Source organism: Cuculus canorus, chromosome 12, assembly GCF_017976375.1.
Source record: "Cuculus canorus isolate bCucCan1 chromosome 12, bCucCan1.pri, whole genome shotgun sequence".
NCBI classification, from domain to species: Eukaryota; Metazoa; Chordata; class Aves; order Cuculiformes; family Cuculidae; genus Cuculus; species Cuculus canorus.
In genome coordinates this window covers 19,125,859-19,148,713 of record NC_071412.1, presented here as the reverse complement: position 1 = coordinate 19,148,713, position 22,855 = coordinate 19,125,859, and the positions used below count along the sequence as shown (strand labels likewise).

The window sequence follows — 22,855 nt, the reverse complement described above, 5'->3', positions numbered from 1 at the left end:
CCAAGTTACAGAAAATACTTGGCATCCCCTTATTTAAGTGAGACAGTATACTGTAGGCAAGGTAGCTTTACCAGGTTTGGAGCTGTGAAAAATGACCAAACCTAACCAAAAATAACTATCCCAGCAACATACAGCTAGGACACTGGTTTCAGCTGTACACAGTTAACTACCTCAGGGTTTTCTGCCTTGTTAATTCCAGCATTACCTACATTTGTCAGCAAAAAAAAACCCAAACCCACAACAACCAAACAAACATGTTCCAACAAGTTGAAAGCAGCCTATTCAAACTCACAAATGTGAAAGGGACCTTCCCATTGTGCTGTCTGGCCAGGATTTACTTAACGATCGCCTCGAGAGTCTTGGCTTGTTGCTTTACAGTCCCATTTAGTGCTTCCACGTACAGAGGCAAGTACTGTAAAGAATGCAGAACCTACCGAGTTAATCATTTTATCACACCAGAAGCCAAGCCTTTTCACTACCAAAGAAACCACTAGAATAGGCTTTCTGAAACTGAAATTCATAGACTATTCCTAAAAGGGTTCCACAATTGTGTCTAAATGAACTAGGCCTCATTGTGTCCCACAATCACACTAGGTTTGGAGTTTTCCACAATCAAACTAGGTTTGGAGTTTTTCGCAATCAAAGGCTTTGACATCCAGTTGTATGTTCTAATGAAAGACAGACTTTTGTTATTGGACCAATATTTTTTTCATACCACTCATCACTTAGACCATCTTTATATGAGCAAACATATTTTATACGAAACTGCATTTAAATCAGAACAAATCACTCCTGATTCTCACGTACTTGTCTCCTTGACTCCCCATTCACAATCAGAATGCCTGCCTTCCCCGGAGCTGAGCTTTACTGGAGAGAGCGTTCATTGTAGAAAGCAGCTATTTTTGTCAATCTTAACTTATTTTCATCAGCACTGTTTCAGAAAGACTATACTGCATCTCTTCTGTCATTTGGTGTGCTACGGCCCCAAGCCTAGATGTTTTTCTTAATTACTGCACATCATCTTGGGTAAGCTTAATTAGTTTCAAGGTAGACTGAGAAAGACATGGATACTGCAGGAGGCTAACAGAAAGAACATTTTAGCTACCTCAATAGTACTTACAACAGAGTGGCTTAATTAAACTCCCCAGCAAAAATATGAAAATTAAAAATCTGTTAACTGCTTTATCAGCCTTAAATTCAAGTGCTGAGATTCCATAGGGAGAGCCCCTCTTCCAAACCACTATAGGGTTTTGGTACAGGTCTAAGATGTAGCATGACCAGTGTTGCCACACGAGATATATTTACTCGAGCTGGTGCCATCTGTATTACTCACAAGCGGTGGAGTGAAAAGGCACCAGATAGATTTACAGGCACAAAGGGCCATGGGTCTATCGGCTTTCCAGGAAAGCCTCACAAAGCTCATTTTGTACTCAGGCAGGAAACAAAGAAAGACATTAGACCACCTGTTTTGGGAGACTCTGTTTGGTCCCACATAACACAACTTTTTCCTGAGGAAGGCTTGTTTGCCGCAGTCTCAGAGGAGGGGGTTTCACCAGTTCTTCCACTATGGAGTGGAAGAGAACCCAATTCTTTTCACAGATGTTCCTCGACACCTGGGTGCAGCTTTCTCCATGCTCACAGAGTCAGGAACATAGCCCGGAACAGAACCCAAACCCTGCTGGGGAGCATTCAGCAAGTCTCCGTCTTTAGGCACCGTTCTGGAGCCTGAGGATTCCCTCAAGGACAGTCGGCCCTGTTATCTGGTTGAACGGAAGCCCCATAGCTGGAGGCCTCTTGTGAGAGGACAGTGTCCATTGGAGCAAGAGGAGTTTCAGCACTAAGTACATTACTCCCAGGCTACATTATGCATTAGCGGCAGAAGGAGGAAAAAGAATTATTACATCCACCACAGCCTCACAAAAGTATCTATCTGCAGATGAACAATACCTTGCAAACATGCAATCCCTCATCAGCTTCTTCCCCTTAAATGCACCATCCATTATAGATCCTTCTAGGGGGCAAAAAAAGCCGCCTCCCTAATGAGCACCACTCAGACCGAAGGCATAAAATTGCTTCAGCTGTATGCAATGAACCACTTACCCCAGACACCTACAGCAACTCCCGAACCACCCTCAGCAACCTCCAGAACTCTGGGGTTTTCACCATGTTTCCCAAGAAGCTCCTATGTCAGCAGAAACACCCTCAAGGACAGGTCTTCCTCTCCAAAATTCACCTGCTGGGGCTGGACTGCTGATCCACATCTCCCAGGTTAACACTGTCCCACTCAAGATCTTTCACAGTTCCTGCAGGTCACACACTGCAAAGTTTATTAAAGATCAAGCATCCCCTTAGACACGAGCAGTAAGGACAGCTGACAAAAAGAGAGACAGGCACTGCCGTTCACAGCAGGTCCTAAGTATTTTAATTAATGTTAATTATATAAATTGCTTGAAGGTGAGGCACAACAGACTTCCAGATTTTTGTCCTGATGAGCCGCCACTGCCTGTCCAAAAGGCACTGAAAGTCACATCCCAAACTTGCAGGCAGCATTGCTGTTGTTGTCACATTCAGGTACTGTTTTATTTTTATTTCAGGCCGAGAAATGAAAATAAAAGGAGGAAATAAAAGGAGACTTTTATTGCACTCCTTGTTTAATAGCAGAGTTTTCTAGCAGCAAAACCACTCAGTGGTGTGAGAACACTCTAGTTGGTCTACCTTTAGCAGAAAACAAATGTTTTGCACAGCCAGTTCAGAGACGGGCAGGCTAGGCATGACATCCAGTGGTGAAACAGTCTGTATTTCCTCACAGGTTTCTTTGGCCCGTGGAACTTTCTGTTCCCTGAACTTCCCAAAACTGGAACCCATCTGAACAGTCCATTAGGATTCATTTCACTCGGTGAAGCCAAAGCCATTAAACAGAATAACCCTTACATTCATCACCATTAATGGGAAAAAACTCGCGGTCACGTTTCTAACAGTCTGTAGCCTCTTGAAAGGATTTTCAAGCCAGAGAATGAACATCTGGAATTCTCCCAGTGTGACTTTTAAAAGAAATAAACAGCCAGTGTTCCTTGAAATGAAAAATCTGAGTGGAAATACAGTTTAGGGTTGGAGGAGAAGGCAGCAAGAAAGCTGCTGTGGGAAGAAGAGAGCAAGAATGCCAAAAGCATCACTTGTTGCAGACTTCCGAGGACTTGCCTTTGCACGCCGCAGCTTTAAAGGCCCAGCAGGAGCTCAGACAAGACTAAAGCTCAGCACTGAGACCAAAACACCATCCCGACATTGTTTTTTCCTAATTGAAATGCATGTCTAGTACTAAACTTATTTTAGCATTTACAGTTCTTTCGCAACTGAATGGGAAGCTTTAAGCTAAATATTAGAAAGGCATTTCCATATTTCAAAACAAGAAATCTAATTAGATTAAAATTTCATACAAATACATTATAACACATTTTTTGGTAGGTAGATTAAAAACACTTTAAAAGGCAGCTGAATTACTTTTTTCCATATAATTGTTACATTAAGACAAATTACAAACACTACTATAGGATACCTCTATCATTTTTATCGAAGCATCACACGTAGCTCATGAGGTTCACCCTCAGGAATAAACACAGGATTTTAGGAACTATTCATGTAACACAATTTTCATTACCTGATTTGGTTGAGCAGCTGCCTCCCACCCTAAAAATGCCTGTGACTGAGCACAGTTCCAAGTAGGATATGAAAATGTTACACTTCTGTCAGGGATGGTCACACACTGCAGCGAAGTGCTATATAAAGCTAATACTCAGTGATAGTCTCTTCACCCAACCCCTCAGAAATAACACAAACCCGACCAGTTATGACACTGAGGAGAAACCTGAGAAGCCAGATCTTGGGTGCAGAAAGCCCCAGCTCCATGCTGCTAGTCCTCGGAATAACTGAGCAGCCTCACGTTTCTAACAAGGGCTGTGCTGTGCATGGAGCAGTCACAGCCTCCCTGAGCGAACCCCCACCCCAGACCTAAAACTCACCAGCCTTTCCTTCCCATCTGGTCTCACAGGCGAAGCCCATTCTCTGCCCCACCACAGCTCCCCAGGGCTTTCCCCCCCTTATCTCAGCAAAGTCACTCACCCTGAGTCTGTGACTTCTTCTCTGTCTGAATCCTTCTTGTTCTCAGCTCATCATGAGCTTTGCCTCCAAACCAAACTTCTGCCCTGAGCCTCGGCAACACACCTGGTCACCCCAGCTGGGGCACAGCTCTGGCCATTCCCAGTAGGTTCCAGTTCTTTCCACCCCAGCTGGATGCGGGTTGCTGTAATACCACTTCGTTAGGCTCATGATCATCTCCAGGTGATGGTGCCCTGCAATCCCTGCCCAACAGGAAGGTCTGGCTGGCCCAAAACTGCTTTTAACTCTTCTCACTGAAACACACATGCTGAAAATAACATATTACCTACTGCTAGAGCACTGAAGCTGATAAAATTTGAGGTTTATGTGAGAGTAGATGTTTTAAGTTAAAAACCGGGAGAATGGCAGCCAATTCACAGAGTGACCACATAGAAAAGAGAGAAGTAAAAGAAATGCCTCTGAGTCCCCTTCAACCTTCAGCTGAACCCTCTTAAACATATACCTCTTTTTTCCCCTCATTTACAGCTTATCTCATTTGCTGTGGATAGGAACAATACCTCTAATTAAAAGAAAAAAGTCCCAGCTGCACAGTAGATGGTGTTGGGTAGCACTGACCAGAGGTAACACCAGAAAAAGTGCGGAGAGCAGCCGGGCTTACCTCACTCCCTGCAGCTGCAGGACACAGGGCCACGGCGTAGGGACCTCGATCCCGAAGAGGATGCACAGTCCAGAACGTTCCAGCACGCCTTCCCTCTTGCATCAGCATGTGTCCAACAGCAAACCAAGGAGCCCTCTCCAGCTAAAAGGCAGTAGTGAGATGATGGCTCCTCTCCAGTCCCACGGAGCTCCACAGTGGTCCTGAAAGAGCCATTTCCAGCTGCTTTTTCTGGGCACCCACTGTGCCCCTAACCCAAGCTGCTGGTGCTTCCCACAGGGGAGCTGCACAAACACTGGAGTGCAATTTTGATGCCACTGACGTTTCAGATTGCACAGAGGGACTGACCTTTCTGGAGAGACAAACTAGCACATCACCATGGACCCTGCTTACCTTGTTCAGACCAATGTGCCAGCTCATGTGGAAAGAAAGAAGAGACACTCATCCTGCTTTGCAGAATTTTATTAGCAAATCAAAATTACAAATATATTTGTTGGTTTTGACAATCTGTACTATTTTCAGGCAAATAAAAATCAGTAGTTCTCTTAACAGTAAAAACATAGGCACATAGATTTAAAAACCACTATTAAAATAACAATTAAAATAGTCTTATTTTAAAAAATACTCACTTTTTTCATACTATGATGTCACTTATCTCCAGGTTCCTTACTGCTCAGAAATAACACACAGAAATGTTTTTTCTCTCCCACCACAGTAAATTCCGTAACAAACTTTTTTAATTGACGTGCAGTACATCCCCCCTCCCACCATTCCCTCCCTTCCATTTCATGCTTTTCTTTTCCCTTAATGAAAGGAACCTCTAGGTTGTTCCTCAAAACTGACCAACGGGATGAATCTAACCCCTGCACTGAGGAAAGCGTCCTCCGGTGCTGTAAACAGAGTTTAATTAGACCATGCCTCCTGAGGAGGGGCTGAATTTCCACCTCAATGGAACAGATAGGGTGGTAAATACAGAGGGCATCACATTCAGAAAAACAAAGTAAAACTTCCTAATAAATCACAAATGTTAGTCCTGAGAACAGGAGATTATACACTCACAGCGTCCTCCTATCTGGAAGAGTCAGGGACTAGTCTGGCTTGACATGAGTGCTGCTTGTTGTGGTTTCTGTGCAATGAATCACTCGGGAGGCACGTGAAGCTACGCAGTGACTGAGTGCCACAGAGAAAGGCCAGCTCTGCTGCTCTCTGGCAACTCAGCCAGCACTCCTCTCCTTAGCTGACCTGGACAAAAAGATTACTGAAGACCAAACACCATGAGCTGTCTGTTATGTCTCTGTTAAAACACCCCCTTACATCTTTTATTAACGGAGAATTAATATGCTGAAGCTTAGGGCTCCATGCTGCCTTGCGCTCCTCTCTCTGCCCTCCACCTGCAGCTTGTCTTGCTCGGTAGTTGCCTGGATTTTACATGAGCAGAGTGACCTCATCTCTGCGAGAGCACAGTTCTGATGCGACAACCTAACAGCTCTTTTACCCAGAGCTTAATTTTCAGAAGTGCAATTTCTGTACACATCCTGTGATCTCTAACTTGGAAACTGAAGGTGTTTTGAAACTCCAGGAATTCAGAAAAATACTGCTGACTTGGAGTTTATTTGGTTTTCCATAGCCCAGGGAATGAACTGGTGCTAATGCATGGGACAAGGAAAGCAAGAAACAAAGTTTGGTAGGTAAGCTGGGCAGCTTTTTATCCAAATATCTATTTTTAGTGTTCCTTTTATGAAAGATCCCCTGTAGACACTGAAACAATAGTTCTTCCCATTGCTGCTCCTGCTTATTAAATACATTACTACAGCATGTTTTGAGGATTCTGCCTCACAAATTACACAGAAAGCTCAGAAATACACCTTTTAATTGAATGTCCTGCTCCCTATCCCTTGACCAGGCCCATACCATAGATGAAGGCAGCACAAGACATGAAATAAAAGGAAATTAAATAAATAGCATCAAAATGCAGTGCCATATTCGCCGCAACATTTATTTTCCTGCTTCCACAATCCCTATACCTACATTCTCTTCAACTTCCTTCAAGTCCAGGTTCACCTCTGCTCCCTACACGTCCCTCTTACACCTACATTCCCCTCCACTGCTTCCCCCCTACCTCCTCACCCTACTTTCTGCCTCTCTCCACCAATACTTCTCGCACATTCCCTTCCTTTCATACACATACTTTCTCCTCAACTGCACTTTAGTCTCTGCCTAAGCAAGGATACAAAGCTACAAATAAAAGCAGCGCATTTTTATTTCTTTCCTAGAAACTGAAAGCCAGTCAAAATTAACACAATACTAACTTTTAACACCAGTTCACACCTTCAGCTCTAAAACCTCAGCCTAGAAGTGATGATCACAAAGCCAAACACCCCCAACTTCCTCGTCAATATATAGTTATTTCTAGTAGGCTTGCTTCCCAAATTTTTATTTATTAAATGTCAAAATAAATATGAACTTCTAACAACTAATGTATTTAGTGAAAAAAATAGCCTGTTCTCTGCACAGTTTTTGGTACTAATACTGCCTTAGAAACTAATATAGTTAAAATGATGCAGCTTCCTAGCACAAAGATGTGCCATCAATATCAAAGCACTCACTTCCTCGCTTTTGGCTACTGCTCCCTGAATAAAACACAGATTGTTGCAGTTTGGGTTACATGTAAACAGCACCTATACAAATAAGTGTTAACGAATCTCTGATTTGCTGACAATAAATTCAAACAATAACAAAGGGTAATGAAGACTAATTCTTCATATACTCATATAAATATATAAATTCATATTTTTAAGTTTTGGTGAAGCATTCCGCCATCATTCCATAATAGTTCGTATTTGGCTGCATGTAAGTTACTACTGAATTTTTCCTCTTTTCCCTCCAAAAATTGCACTGGCCCATCTCATGCTATCAGTGGCCGGAATCAGTTGTACTCACATGAACAACAGCAGCAGCGTTGGTCTTCAGCCAGAGGCAATGGCCAGAGAACAATTCTTATTGCAGTACAGAACCATTTACCGCTGGGTTCGTGAAATCGAAGTTCTGATATGTAACGACACTATGACTTTCTCCTCAGTGACAGCAATGGCAGAGTACTGTGCACAGCTGACAAAACCTGTCTGGTATCTGCCATCATATATTTATGCTATTAACAAATATAGAAAATGTTACTTAAAAATTTCCTTAAGACTCAACAATCTCCCTCACTGAAATAACAACGCACGTAGTCTTAATCATAGCATGGAATGTAAATTATTCTGCAGTAAAAGAATATCAGTAGAAAATCTACATCCTGACTGTGGTTGATATCACAAATAGATTGACAGATCACTTAAACGCTCAACATATAAAAGCACTCCAGTCAGTGCTTATGCTGTGGCATTTCCCTGGGAATCTGGATCCCCAAGTTTCTAAAATACTCAGCAGGGATTTAAAACCACCATCCAGCTGTTGGTGTAGTTTGAGAAGGGAGAAGCATCATACCAAGGGTTCAGACAAGAAGTCAAGGTCTTCTGTCAAGGCTGCTTTTTTCAGCATGGATGAAAGTTCCCTCTGTCTGTGGAATTCTTGTTACGTTATGATATGCTGCTTCTCCTCTGCTGAGTGGCTTTTCTTTGTGAAAGATCCTCACTGTCACTTTCACAGTTTCTCTGAAACAGAAAGGCCACAATGTTTTAGTCAAATAAATAAGACACCATCCTCCTAAAGATGATGTTCTGATATTATCCTCTCTTGAGGAAAGTAGAGCTAATCGGTAGCTCAGGGTTTCACTCCAGAAGGTGACATGCCCTGCAGGGGTCCCCCACCCTCTGTCACACAGCTGGGCACTGAGCCGTAGTGCAGACCCTCTCCGTGACTGCTCTTATCTCAGACAGCACGGGCACTGCTACGGAATCCAAACACAATCTGCAGCCTCCTCGCTGCACCGTTACAGAATGAGCGTGGCCAGCACCAACGGAATCTAGAGAGTCACTGCCTGTCCTTGCCCAGCATTTCTGTCACTGTAATACAATTTACAACAGCAATAAGGACACACAAGGGATGAATTGGGCTTCTCTGGTTTCCCACTCCAAACCATTACCATCCTGCTGGGCTGTGCATCTGTATAACGGAGAGCGAAAATGACTGTACAGTAAAATTGGCCCTTCTCTTCTTCTCCTTCAAGAAATGTACCTACCAAGCTTTCATCTTGTATGAGGACCTTTTTCACCAGTGAACGAGACAAGTGGTTGCACAATGAGACAATACGGTAAGAAAGCTACGGAGAGAGGGAAGAATGAGTTTGACCACGCATATGCTGTGCACATATATCCAACTGCGTTTCATTTACCTATCACGTGTTACAATTTTACATTCAAGCTCTATCTTGCCCTCTGATCCCATCAGGCCTGGGAAGCTATACATGAGAAACAGTAAAGGCTCGCTGTCATACCTTCCATCGCCTTCTAGCATATTGTCTTTTGAAGTTTTCCATGTTAACTAGAGATGCTTTCCGAACCAAAGCCTGTTGCTTGTCCACTGGCTGGAAGATAAGAGAGCAATTTTAATGCTTGTCTCCCTTTAGTGCATAAAATACATAAGATTCTTCATGTGCTCTGGAGCTGGCTAAAAAGAATGCCAACTGGGGAAGCTGTGGATTTGCGTGGGTAAAACAGAAGAAAAGTAATTAAATCTAGCTGCACAAAAGGCGTATCACACAGCAGGGACTTTGCTCCAGCCTCTACTTCTGCCTTCTACTTCACAATGATCAACATAACCTCCCCACAAAGGCCTGGGAACAGCTTTTCTAGCCAAAGGGCAGCCAAAGAAAGGGGGAGGTAGCTAAGGGGATGCCAGAGGGTGCTAAGGCAATGCATTCACTCTGTAAAGTTGCTAAGGTGCTTCTCAGTGCACTCCTGCACCATCTCCACTTTCTCTGGAGTGAGCTCCTATCAACTGGCCTTTATTCATGTTCATCTTTCTGAAAGGCACTAGGAGAGCAGCAAAAAGGTTCCGCAGAGGCTTTACAGGAAGGGGGTGGAACTGTGGTCAGTGCATCAACAGGACTGCAGCAAAGAGCCACTCAGGGGCTTTGCAACACACATGAGAAATCACAACAGAAAGTACTAAACGAAGCACCATCACACCGTGAAGTCCTGTGCTACCTTCTACATTTTCAGATAAAAGTTTTCACATTTTGCCCTTTACAAGGCTATGTTAAAACCACAGATGCATTAGGGCCCTTTCCTAGCTTGCAGCATGTGGCTCTTTATTTTATTCCAGCACATCTTTTCCAAACTGTGATTTTACAGGTTTTTCTTTTATCAAGCTGATTTAAACATCACAGAAGGAAAGAATAAAAAGTTGTACTGTGCTCTAGAGACTTCAGAGGTACATAGGTAAGTCTGAGGCAGTTGTTTCATTTCAGAAGATGGAGAACATGTGAATTTATTTGAATATGAAATATGGAATTACTTCAGAATGCACTAGCTGCACTCTATAACCCAAATATTAAACTGATACCAGGCAGTAGCCCTTTTCCTGCATCTCACAGAGCTGGTCGATAAAGCCCTGTCTGCTTATCAAAATCTCAGGAAGGGTAAGATAACCTGCCACTGTGAGCAATCTTCTGCAATTAGTCCAAGATTGGCAGGTCCCAACCAAAATTAGAAGGTGGTCCAAGAAAAGAAAATCCCTGACCAGCAGAGCTGGGGCATTTAAGCATTAAGTTCCATTTCCTCGTGCTTCAAATGGCTAGCACGGTGCAACAAAACACTGAGCAGAAATCAATTTGAAGCAGAAAGAAGTGTCACCGACTAAATGTCAGCTATACAATCATAATGAAAATTTTCCCAGCGCCCTTTCAGCAGGGGAACCACCGCTGAATCAAAATCGCTCACTTTACAGTACTCCAGACTTTTAATCATTGCCTCTCCATGGCAAAGCAGCCTGCAAACCACTGACTGTCATTCTTTTCATCATCAGAATACCTTCTCAAAAGCGGTGTGTCAGTGACCTCCCTCAGCCCTGAGAGCACTAGCCTCAAGGACCGAGTCACAACACCACTAACCTCACTCAAACACGCTCAGGAACAGAGCAGCCTCATTTCATGTCCCTTCTCATCGTGCCAGTGCTTTTGTTCATAAAGAAAATGTGCATGAACAGAGAGTATGAGATCATGGCTGAGGTAAGGCAGAGCCTCTTTCCGAGAGTCTTTTCTGCAGATATTAACTCTCACTAAGCTTTAAGTTACTTTTTAAGAATTAAAAGTCTCTCCCTCATAAAAACACCCCTGTGTTCTGGTTTCCTTGAGCAGTATCTCATAGGTCTTCCAGCTCTAAGGAACCTTTGGTTATTATCTCTCTGATTCTTGTAGCTGCACAGCAGTCACCTTGCAGCAAATTCCCAGAGCCAAGCAAAAGGGCTGTACACCAGCTGCAGAACTGAGGCTGGCAGCTCTTTTCGGTGCACAGAAGCTTAACATCTCTTTTTCAGTCACTGCCCCATCAGGGAACAACTGCACTCTGCATAAATAACTATCAAAAATTGAGGATGGGTACATCTGTGCATATTGACACACTATAGTCAAATTATTTCTTCGAAATACAAGACAGTAGGGTATGATTCAAGTTTGGACCAGCTTGTTTTACTTTATAAAGCTTAAGAAAGAACACCAGCCTCAAATACCACACCACAGCTAAAATTAGTTGTAGCTTTGTCATCTTCTTTACTGTAGAAAGCAAATCAGAGGTCTGTGTTATCACTTATCACTCACAGATTAATATTTGCAGTGTAAAATTACATACGCGGTTATTTGATCAGTTAATTACAAGTTCCCATTTGTGTCTTTGGAATAGGATTTCTTTGGTATAGGTTAGGAAACTTAGCTGAATTTTAAACTAAAGGATTAATCAACAGCTAATACTTTTGATGGTGAAAGATTTTACCCTGCATAAGTGGCCTAAAAAGAAAATCATAACTTTTCTTCATCAGGAGCCATTTCAAAGATAATTTCCACAACACCAGCTAAATGTTAAATTACTTCACCATTTACTTTGTTTTACAGGACAGATTCAATGTTTTCAAATATTTCTCTCCTATGATCTACAGAACTGCCTGCAGCAGGTCTACACAACTGTTCCCTTCATCCAAAGATGCTTTCATGACATCTTTATTAGTTTCCAGGCAGCCAGCTTCTAGAAAGTATAGATGGACCTATCCTTTATTCCAGGCTATTTAGGATCTTCAGGAACTGTAATAGTTGAAGTATGATACAGGCAATGCAAAAGACAGTAGGGTTAGATGTGTCCATACAGGAACTACATTATCTCAGCAGCAAGTTCAAACACGGAACCTGGGGAAACAACTGCAACACTACAAACCACTGGGAGTACACGGTTTGGTCAGCACCTCGTGCAATACACCAGAACAGCTGTTTCAGTTCTAGGCAATATCTTTATGTAGACTCTGAAATTTTTTAAGCAGCTGTACATTGAAACAGGCAGCAAACCCTGCACCTAGCCTGATCTACAACATTATTGATGTGATTCTGCTACATCAAGATTCAACCCTGTAAGGAATTCTTCATAGCGAGATCTATTTAACAGCTCCATTAGCGATTCATTAGTATCTTTGTTGAAAACCGAGTCAAAGTTCCCATTCACACAGGCTTCATTCTCCAGCTGAAAACTGTTCATTAAATCCTGTATCCACTTGAGTTCGTCTGAAAGTTCTTGACTGAGAGATTCATAGTGACTCTGCAGATCAGCATATTTCCCCGTCATGCCTGTAAGACTAGCACCTACAGTCTTGATATCTTCTTGTAGATGTCTTTTCAAGGATTCAATTTTACGGTATTCATACTTCAGCTGAGACAGCTTGTGCCTTACACTTTCATTCTCTTCTTTATACCAAGCTTCTTTCTCATTATAAATGGAAACCAGAGCGTCAATGTCCTCCTGCAAGGAATCATGGGATGCAGCCAAAGTGCTGAAACCCCGTTCTGTAAGTGATATGTCTTCTACTACCCGGGCAAAGCGCTCAAAGTTGATGTAGGTATTATTGGGAGGCATACTAGAGTGGCACTTTATGGTGTACTCTCGCAGGCGTTTTGTCTTCAGCTGTGTGTTCTCAACCCTCTTGTTTTCTTGGACTTTGGTTTCTTCTTTCATCTGGTGAGTCGCCAGACAGAGGAACCAATATTACTGAACGTTTACAAGACAGTGCAGTAATTCAAAAGCTCTACATAAAAGATGCAGCCTGAAATTCCACAATGCTGGGATATTCTTTGCTCCCACAGATTTTCCTTCATGCATTGGATTAAAAGGAAAAAAACCACAAAACAGAACACAAACTCAAAACCTAATGCGACAAGTGACATGCATTCATTTCAATGTGTAAGTGTAAATAATGGCCTCAACTTATTTTCATGTTAATTTTTACCAGTTAAGAGTCTCAAAGCTGACACTGTAAGAAGAAAAACGACAATCGGGAAAACACTCCAGTTCTGTGCAATACAGAGCAAAAACCAAATGTCAAAAATTCTCATTAGTCATGCTGAGATTAGCCAAATGTATTTTCAATAAGAGACCTATCCACAAAAGCAAGCAATATTTATGACAAAAAAATACATACAGACATACAAATGCAAGCAAATCAACATGCTTGGTACAGCACTTCTGTCTTGAGAGAAATTATATTTCACACATTGGCTGCAGTAAAGTTTCATCTCAAGAAAGCACTAAACCCAATGTGTGGTACATGTCCATGCAAACAGAAGAAGATGGAAAAATGCAAAGTCCAGCCTAACGTAGGATACTGCAATGTGCAACAAAGTTTTGTTCCCCTCTTTTTGATAGTTATGATAACAAAATTAGTAATTTGCAGAAACTCAAGGATTTAGTCAGGCCCAACCAATTTCTCTCCAGTGCATCTCCTTGAGACATCAGGGTCTTCAAGTACTTAAGAGGTCAGATTTCCATTTAACACATCAAAAAGAGTGAAAGTGCCATCTCTGCTTTGCTTATGGTAAAAAAAAAACACCCAAGACTGGTCTCTTTATTCAGTCTTACCGTTATCCACGGATGGGACAGAGCTTCCTGAATTGTAAGCCGTTTCCTAAGAAACAACAACACAAAAAAACCCAGTCTTGAACGAGAAATACCTTGTACCCAAGTCCACTGACACACACTTCTCCCACACTTCATATGAAGCATTTATCAAGATAATCCAGGACTAACTCCCGAATTTCAGCGTTTTGTTTCTCCATGAGGCATTCTGCTTGAGTGTAGTTGAGTAACTGTTTTAAGTCTCAGTAAGGAGCTGTCCTCACTCCACACAATTTTAATTCTCACTTGATCAAAACCTATCTGTATTTTTGCGTACCCTTCTAATAAAAGGGATAAACCATTACTTTTTGTTCATCCTACATGCTTAGAAAACAAATCATTTCTATTAACCCCTAATATGACTGTGTTTAAATCAACGTATGCAACATTAATGATAACAAAAGTGTCCTTTCAAACATACCACATCACTCCAGGAGCTGCGACTTCCTGAAAGCAACAGTTCGGAAAGGAATACTTCAAACCTACTTAAACCTGATCAATCCTAACTCACTTCTGCTTTGTGGCAGTTCAGCAAACAGCACATTAAGAGCAACAAGAACCAAAGGCAGAAACACAGCATTGCACGGAAACTGCCTCTGTACACAGGACAAATACCAGTATCACTTTGTCCTTTCTAGAAAGGAAGTTGGTAGACCATGCAAACCTCTCATTAATCCCCACCTACTCTAACCTAGTCTAAGGCAGAATCTCGACCAAACAGCTTGCCTTTTTCTCTCTAATACCTATTTTCTCCCCTTATGAAGCCATTAGAAAGAATTTAAATGGCCTGACTTCTCTCAAGGACAAACAGGGTTATAGGCAAGGAGATGTTACTTCTGCACGCACTTTGTTAAAAGCAAGAAAAACTAAAAAAAAAAGGTCTATTGTTCCTATAAACTGTGAATAAAGATCTGCATAGTTATCATGCAAATCCTAGGTGACTGCAACACACGCAGGGAGATTTAAGAAAGAATTCCACTACGAGCACGTGAAGATTTTTCCTCACTTGTGCCACTGGAAGCATATTCAAATGTCACATCCCTGCAAGTAGCTCATATTAGAATGAAATATTGCAGTGGTAGTTTCCCTGAACTAGAGATTTTGCCCACCGTTTCCAACTCTTCACCTACACCCTAATGTACAGCTCGACTCAGGTGAGAATTCAGTTCTGAAAGTGAAATTTAATGGAGGAGATTTGGTTCCTTTTGTTAGGGTTTCTGGGTGATTAAACGGAGGCACAGCAGCAGCCACCTGTATCGCTCCTTAACGGCAATACACACCACAGGGAAAGCTTTACAGATTACTCCTCAAGCTACACTTCACCAGGTTTATCTTAAAGACAAATGTGTCTTTCTGAATTTTTACTTACCGTGTATCTTTCACCAGGAGCTTCCGAATAAAATCTTTTGCCAGTTCGCTGGTATTGCTGAAAAATTCTTCATCAAATTCATAATTCACAGCTGTGATATTGGCAAGCGTTTCTTGTTTAGTTTCTCCAAGGAAAGGCGATGCACCACTAAGCCTAAATAAGCCAGAAAGAAGAATCAATTGGAAAAATAAAGAGCAGAGGGCCCCTAATGAAATTACAGTGATTGCATAACATATTCTGAGAACTTTTGTGGATCTCATGGTGTAGCAGCCATGCCATGTGGGAAGTAACAGGTCCAGCTTTGGTTCACTACATCTGTGGTTATGAGCCAGACTCATCTCAAAAGTCCAGTGCAGTACTAATGGGTGCACACAGATAGAAATGTGCAGATTCTTCTCTCCAGAGTGTCTCATTGAAGTAACTGCTAATCAAATAATCAGACTAGAAAACCCTTCAGCTGAGGACAGTCTCTGTCCCTGTGAACCCATAAACACTGGCAGACAGGAGCTCCTATCAGCTCCGAGCAGATAAAGTACTGTTTCTAGAGGTTTTCTTTGGGCAGGAGAAGTCCTGCCCCTGCTGCTTTTCTGTTTGCAAAGCTACTGACAAGTTTCCTGCACAGTCAGTTCAGCCAAGATACCTTTCTCAGCTGAAACCAAAATACCGCCTGAGATCATAAGACAGGTGCGTGGCCTTGCCGAGGAGCCAACTCCGCTTGAGAGGTAGGGCCACGCTGCTCATTAAAAGCAACTCACAAAGGAAAGGACTTTGATGGCAGTAAAATCCAATGGTTTCTGAATAACGCAAAATTTCATTCTGTTGGCACTCTGCTCCAACTACAAGGATATAGCAGAGTTGTCATCACAATAAAAAGTCATTCAGCAATCTTTATTTAGACAGAAAAAAACTTCCATCCTACTCTGCCTCTCTCAACTGTGACGGATGGTCTTTATCTTTGATGACTATTTACCTTTGCTCCATAAAACTCAAGGGTCAGAACACATTTATTGCAGACTCCTCCTGTCCTCTCCTGTTCTGCCTTCCCTCCCCTTCCTCCCTCCCCCAATCCACAGGGATGCTGACTTGCAAAAGTCTGATTTACAGGAAATTCAGTTTATATCAAGAAAATTGACCTCATCCCTTTTAAAAATCTTCTGGGCTATTATGCTTATCTATTCTGTCTGGCTTTGATAGCACAGTTTCAGTGTTATTCCAAAACTAAAGCTTGGAAACCTGCTCTAGAGCCTTGGCTTCTTTCCCTTACCAAAAAGGTGCCATCAAGAAGATGTAATTCCACCTTCTTACCCTTCACTGGAAGCCAAAGCCAACAGTGCTTTCCCGTCCTCTTATTTCCCCGCCCCCCCCTCCTCTTCAGGACTCTGTTTTGAGGTCTGTTTTGAGAGGATTCTCAAACCCCCAACACCTAAGACAAATGACTTTTGTCATATCCTGATTCAATGCCTGTAAACACGTAACAGCAGACCTCGGTAATAAAGGCTTTGCTTTTACAACCCCCTGAATCATTCCCCTGGTTACTGAATTAAGGACTTGTAGGCATTTTAATCTCTGCATCTGGTATTGGCATCCATTTGATTGCTGCTGTGTTTGCTAATGTACGTGGTATTATTAAACACACCTCATTTATTCAGAATTCTTCAGAACAGAAAACATAACAATTAACAGGCAATACTAAAGACGTACAAATTTCTAGTACGTAGCATATCATGCAAGCTGAACCATCCCTTCAAAAAAAGCATGGTTTTTTTTATGATCATTAGCAGGGAGACAGTTTTCAACCTAAACTACTACAGCAGTCACTACTAGCCAGCCAGGTAAAAGAGATCTCCTACACTGGATACAATAGAGAAACCCACTTTGTCATTCTGCCCCCAGGACAGAAACCTCAATGCAACAGAAAAACCTGGAAAGCACCTGGCCATCTGTGCCGTCGCATGGTAAGTATTCCCAGACGCTTATCTGCATCTCCTCAGTTTTACTGTCATTATTTATGAACACATGAACAGCAATTTGCAGTTTAATGTCCTGTCAAACATCTGTCTCACTGAAGACCAAAGTGCCAATAAAAACCAAGCGTCTGGACAATATCTTAAACTCCTTTTCCTGAGCTTGGGCTCAACCAGTATCCCAATCTTTTTCTGCACCGCAGGACAGAAGGGAATTTGTTCCTATGAACCTGATTTCTCAGACCATGGCTCTTTCATAGCTTCTGGGGTCTAAGCCATGGGTATAACCTAAGGGTGGGTTCCACTATATTTATTTAGATTTATTTATTTTATTTGCTTCCCAGGAGTCCCAGGAGCTTGGTTTCAATGGAAGCAGTCAAGGCCTAAGGAACCCTGATTCCTTCTGTAATTCTCATAGCAAACCAGAGGGAAGAATTCTTGAAGCAGAAGTGCTGTCCCTCCATTGCACACATCCACTGTCATACAAGCAGTTTCACAAACTGTCAGGCTCCATCTCAAAACTCTCTCAACTGCTTGTCCTCAGGATGCCCACAGAATCTTATTTCTTTGAGAGTTTGTGCGTGTCATATTTTCCTTCTTTTATTTATTCATCACCAGTTGACACACTTTTCTTCTAAAATGTATCTATTTTTTTCCCTCCTGCTTACACTGACTACAACGATGTTCTCAACCAGCTTTTCCTTTACTAGTTTTAATAAGTTCTTTTTCCTCCTCTAAGATGACCTCTCAGTTCCCAGGATCAACTTCTCTGCTCCTACCCCGACTTAAACTCACCTTTTTGAACACGGGTGACCATATGCATAGTAATCTAGACTGCTGCCTTTACAAGCAAACTAAAACTTCTCTATTTCCACCTGATATAACTCACCTTGTAAAGAGTACTATTACACTTTGGTTCTATTCTCTCCACACACTGGTAGCTCAGAGCCATTCTGTGGGCAAACAACAAAAATGGGCTTATCCATCCCCAACCATTCGGAGCTGATGAAGTCCCATAAGAAGCAGAAATGCCCAGCAATGCTAGAGACGTTTGTTCTCAGTCTGCTCAGGATGCCCCACCCCACTTCTTCTACCTTGTATTTTAAACTGGAAAAGGCTGCAGGATCACATTTGCCCTTTAGACAAACCACTGCCCACCCTACATGTGCCCTGCGCCCCTCCTAAATCACAGAAGGGAAGAGCTGTTTCACACTAGTGCGAGAGCGCTTTGGGAACAAGAGCAAACCTATTGTACTCACAGTATGTAGGTGATGACTCCTATGCTCCTAAAAAAACAAAGGAGATTAATTGCAAGAGTTCTACATCATTTGTATTCTTAATGTACGCAACATGAAAAAGTCAATAGGTCAATAGTAGCTGCTATATCGGCAGGAGAGCCATTGTGGCTGTAGAGAATTTAATCTCTCTCTTAAAGAACGGTGTTTAAGGGAAAACATGAATTTTGCATATAACTTCAAGCAATATGGATATTTGAAGTCTCTTCATGTATTTCTACTCTAGCAGGTATTTACTACAGTAAATATCGTAAAGAAAACCCCAAAGAAATAGAAGTAAGGATGTTTTATTTGAGCCGACCTTTTTGTGCCTGCCTTCTCAGCAGCTCAGATTAGTATGCAGGTCTCCTCTGCATGCAGTGATCTTTATAAATAAATCTGTCACAAGCCCTGCAGGAACATGTTCTCTTTGAAGAGTGCTCCTCTGCAGTGGACAGTGGCAAACAGCAAATTGCTAACTCTATAACTGCCATTTTTGTTGTAATTTTGCAGAAATTAAATGGTTATCTTTTAATTTAAAAGAATGCATCAAAAAAAAAGAAAGACAGAACAAAGGGCTATTAACTGCACTTAAGCTTTTTCTTTTGGTTTGATTTTAATTTGTTGCTGTAGAATGGATTCTATTCACAGCAAACTGGGAAAAAGCAATATTAGATCAACCTGGGGAAAAAAAAAAAACATTAAAAACTTACCACATATCTGCCGCTAGTCCAAGCGGTTCGTAGTTTACTATTTCTGGAGCTGCAAGAAAAATTTAATCAAACATCAGCAGCTGAGGTAACAATTTTTTACCAGGCTGAACTGAGTAGCAGATCAAGAATTCCCAAGAGGGAGAAAGGGGTGGGTGGGAAAAGGAAAGGCAGTTCTAGCGTTCACTGTTTACAGTTTTATAGCCCTGACAGGAAGTTCACAAGTGTCCAGAAGAGATTATGTAGAGTAACATGGACCATAATGCAACTCAAGAATAAGGGTAAAGCAGCTATCATATACTAATTATAGTGCAGATTCTAACAAATAACTAATTATTTCACTCTTCCCCCTAAGAATCTGAGCTTTTGCTTTCTTTTTACCTAGTCCCATTAAAGCTAGTTTTAATGTCCAGTGAGAAAAAGCCCTTGGGTAAGAGATTAAAATTCTATGCCAGTCTACATTGCTATCCATGTCAAACCTTATTATCTTTATAGGAAACATTTCCTTGTTGGAAAACATCCTCATGTAAGACTGCATACAAGATAAAAGACCAAGGTGCGGTAATGAGATCAAAAAAAGTGTCTGTAATGGTTGTGTTTAACTGGAGAGAATTATGGTTCTCTCCTTGTCTCTAAACCCCAGAAATCAACTCCAAAATCTATGATTTAAACCAGTAGAAAGGAGTAGGATTAATCTAAAATCCAAGTGAGACAGATTAGATTTATGATCAGTGAGTAACAAAGAGAATCAGGTAGAAAAATGTACAAGTTGGCAAAGGTTTTGTATTCAAAGTGTGCAGTGTGAGGCAGTTCTAGCCAAAAAGCAATGACAGAGATTCCCGTGTAGTTGTGTACCTGTGTACTACAACACCGAGAGCTTACTTGCCCCAGGAAACAAGTAAAAAAATATAATTTGTATTTGAATTATTTCACAATCTCAATCCTGAATTTACATCTCTCAATATTTGTTTGGCAGCAACCTACTCTCACAGCAGTAGCCCATCTGCTTTACAGAAAGCACCTTCGCCTACTCCACAAAAAGAAAGTAAACTCCATTTAGGTCACCTTGACACAAATGAGATTCAAACTACCTCTGCCCTTTGCTTCTGAACTCTGAAAACACATCTCAGCTTTGTCATGGAACTTGCAATATGAGACAAAGGAATAAGTCACTCACTCACCTACAAATTCTGGAGTTCCAAAAATGTTTTTAAATTCAACTCCATCTTCTATTTTGTGAGCCAGGCCAAAGTCAATGAGTTTGATGTGTGGAATAGGGATATTGTTGTCTAGTAGCATAATGTTTTCAGGCTAAAAATAACAAAAGATAGATCTTTGTTACTACAATATCAACATCTTGGGACAGTAAGAGTTCTCAAGTTCTGTTTTTCTTTACATGTACAACCCTGTAGAATGAGAACACACCTGTAGAATGATGTCTAATCATTCACAATTGATTCCTCTGGTAAACAGATAACAACTGTGAAATTTGACATCACTGAATGGACCAGAACTTCATAAAAGCAAAGCAAAAAGAGTAATACTTTCCTTCCTTTATTTTTCTCTCATGCAAAATCTGCCTTTCTCTACCTTCCTCTTAGCACATCGAAGCATATTTCCTTAATGATGGCTATTGCCTGGATGAAAACAAGATACTTTTGTTTTCACAATGAGACAGAAATTTTTCATACAACTGTATGTACCTCCCTAATCTGACAAAATAGGCCCCTAGACTGTCATGATCTGACATGAAGTGGAAGCTCAGTCCCCTCTTGAAACAGAAAATACATCCCTGGCCTCCAGGGCCTCCTGGGCCGATGCCACATCCTGACCCTGTGGATTTGCCTCAGTTACAATGACTGATGCCCACAAAACGGCAGCTAGCAGGGAGCTGAAGGAGGGCACATATCTGGTACAGGGACAGAGTGCCACTGCTTGATCCTCAGGGAGAGCTGCACCATTGAATATTTTGACTGATGGGAATTTTACCTATCTCATCTTGGAGTTTACACCAGGAAACCTCATTATTTCTGCCAACCTGTCCCTGTGCTGTATTGTAACCCACTGGAAGATGCCTTATTAAATACTTCTTGAAGGATTCTAGTCACATCTGAACCTACTTAAGGAAGGAAAATGCTTCTTACAATTTCTTTTTCTCAGTCAGTAATCATATAAGCCCACCCAAAGGTTACCAAAGGCCTGATACAGGAGATTGTACTCCTTGGGGCACTCGGCTGTGAAGTGCATTTAAAATGGTTCTACCCATTATTTTAGGCGTGTTATCAAATAACAGATATCTAGCAAATCATAGAAGGTACAGTCTGTCAATAAAGAAACAACAATAAACCTAAATCTGCATCTCTACCTTTAAATCAAAGTGAGCAATTTTTTTAGAGTGAAGGTAATTCACACCATCCAAAATCTGCTTGATGAATCTGGTTGCTTCCTCTTCACACAAAGACTCCTTCTGTGCCAGGAAGTCAAAAAGTTCTCCTCCAGAAACCCTGCAAAACACATCAGAAGATGTCCTGTCATCTACAGCATTGTAAGATATAAAATAAACAGAAGCACAGAAGACTAAAGTAGCAAAAAATCTCCATACAGGTAGGAAAAGGCCACTCTTGCTAACAAACTAGTGTTGCTTTCTGGTCCCAGGAGTACCAAATCTTCCTTTCCATTTCATCTCTCTCTCCCCTGTAAATTAAAGACTTGCTTTCCCTAATTCATTGATGCTGCTGATTCATCAAGAATTTAAAAAGTAGATTGAGCAGCTTGGAAGGTACCTAAAATTCTTTTCCCAAATCATATAGTCATGGAACGGTTTAGGTTGGAAGGGACCTTAAAGGCCATCCAGTTCCAGCCCCCTGCCATGGGCACGGACACCTCCCTCTGGATCAGGGGCTCCAAGTCCCATTCAACTTGGCCTTGAACCCCTCCAGGGATGGGGCAGCCACCACTGCTCTGGGCAACCTGGGCCAGGGCCTCACCACCCTCACAGGAAAATATTTCTTCCTAAGATCACACCTCAATCTCTCCTCTTTCAGCTTCAAACTGTTCCCCTTAGCCCTATCCCTGCACTCCCTGATCAAGAGTCCCTCTCCATCTCTCCTGTAGCCCCCTTTAGGTACTGGAAGGCTGCTAAAAGGCTCCCCAGAGCCTTTTCTTCTCCAGGCTGAACAACCCTCTCTCAGCCTGTCCCCGTATGGGAGGTGCTTCAGCCCTAGGATCATCTCCATGGCCTCTCATAGTAAGTACTATTAGTTACTGCTATTCTTCTCAGGAAAACAGATACACATTCTGTGCATATATAAGTACTTCAGACTTCTAATTTCATTTTTGTGCCTAGTGCTATTTCTCTATATGTTATGAAACAGGAAGACTGAGATATTGAATTGGGCATTTTTTGCAGCTGCTATTCATAATTATGCTTACATTTATTATTTCCAGTTCACACTCTCATCGATGTTATTGATTTATTCTCATTCACATTTACTGCTGGGGGGACCCACAAAGTGCCTGTTGCTCTTGGGCTCAGGTGTGCCACCCATCTGTGCTCACTATCCAGAGCGCAAGCACAAGACTTGAGAGATCCAACAGTCATTTTGGAAAAAAAGCTCTTGGCCCTGTTGTCTGATCAAATAATTGTAAAAGAATCTGCAAGTTGAAACACTTTGAGTTAAC

General features: G+C 41.8%; 1 protein-coding gene across 8 annotated transcripts in view; it reads right to left on the bottom strand.

Annotated features, from left to right (window-relative positions):
• Positions 1-5,220: 5,220 nt before the first annotated feature.
• The window catches only part of DAPK2 (death associated protein kinase 2), a 56,329-nt gene continuing 38,694 nt past the window's right edge, over positions 5,221-22,855 (bottom strand). For 6 of the 8 annotated variants that reach the window (XM_054077126.1, XM_054077128.1, XM_054077132.1 and 3 more), the window contains 8 exons: positions 21,540-21,678; positions 20,356-20,485; positions 19,178-19,226; positions 18,450-18,476; positions 15,227-15,379; positions 13,822-13,867; positions 8,949-12,921; positions 8,354-8,421 (listed from right to left, as the gene is read on the bottom strand). In XM_054077126.1, coding sequence (XP_053933101.1) covers positions 12,286-12,921; positions 13,822-13,867; positions 15,227-15,379; positions 18,450-18,476; positions 19,178-19,226; positions 20,356-20,485; positions 21,540-21,678 — 1,180 coding nt within the window. In that variant the 3' untranslated portion in view covers positions 8,354-8,421; positions 8,949-12,285. Of the gene's footprint in view, positions 8,422-8,948; positions 12,922-13,821; positions 13,868-15,226; positions 15,380-18,449; positions 18,477-19,177; positions 19,227-20,355; positions 20,486-21,539; positions 21,679-22,855 lie in introns of those variants that run through there. The other 2 variants (XM_009558189.2, XM_054077127.1) reach the window with 2 other exon arrangements.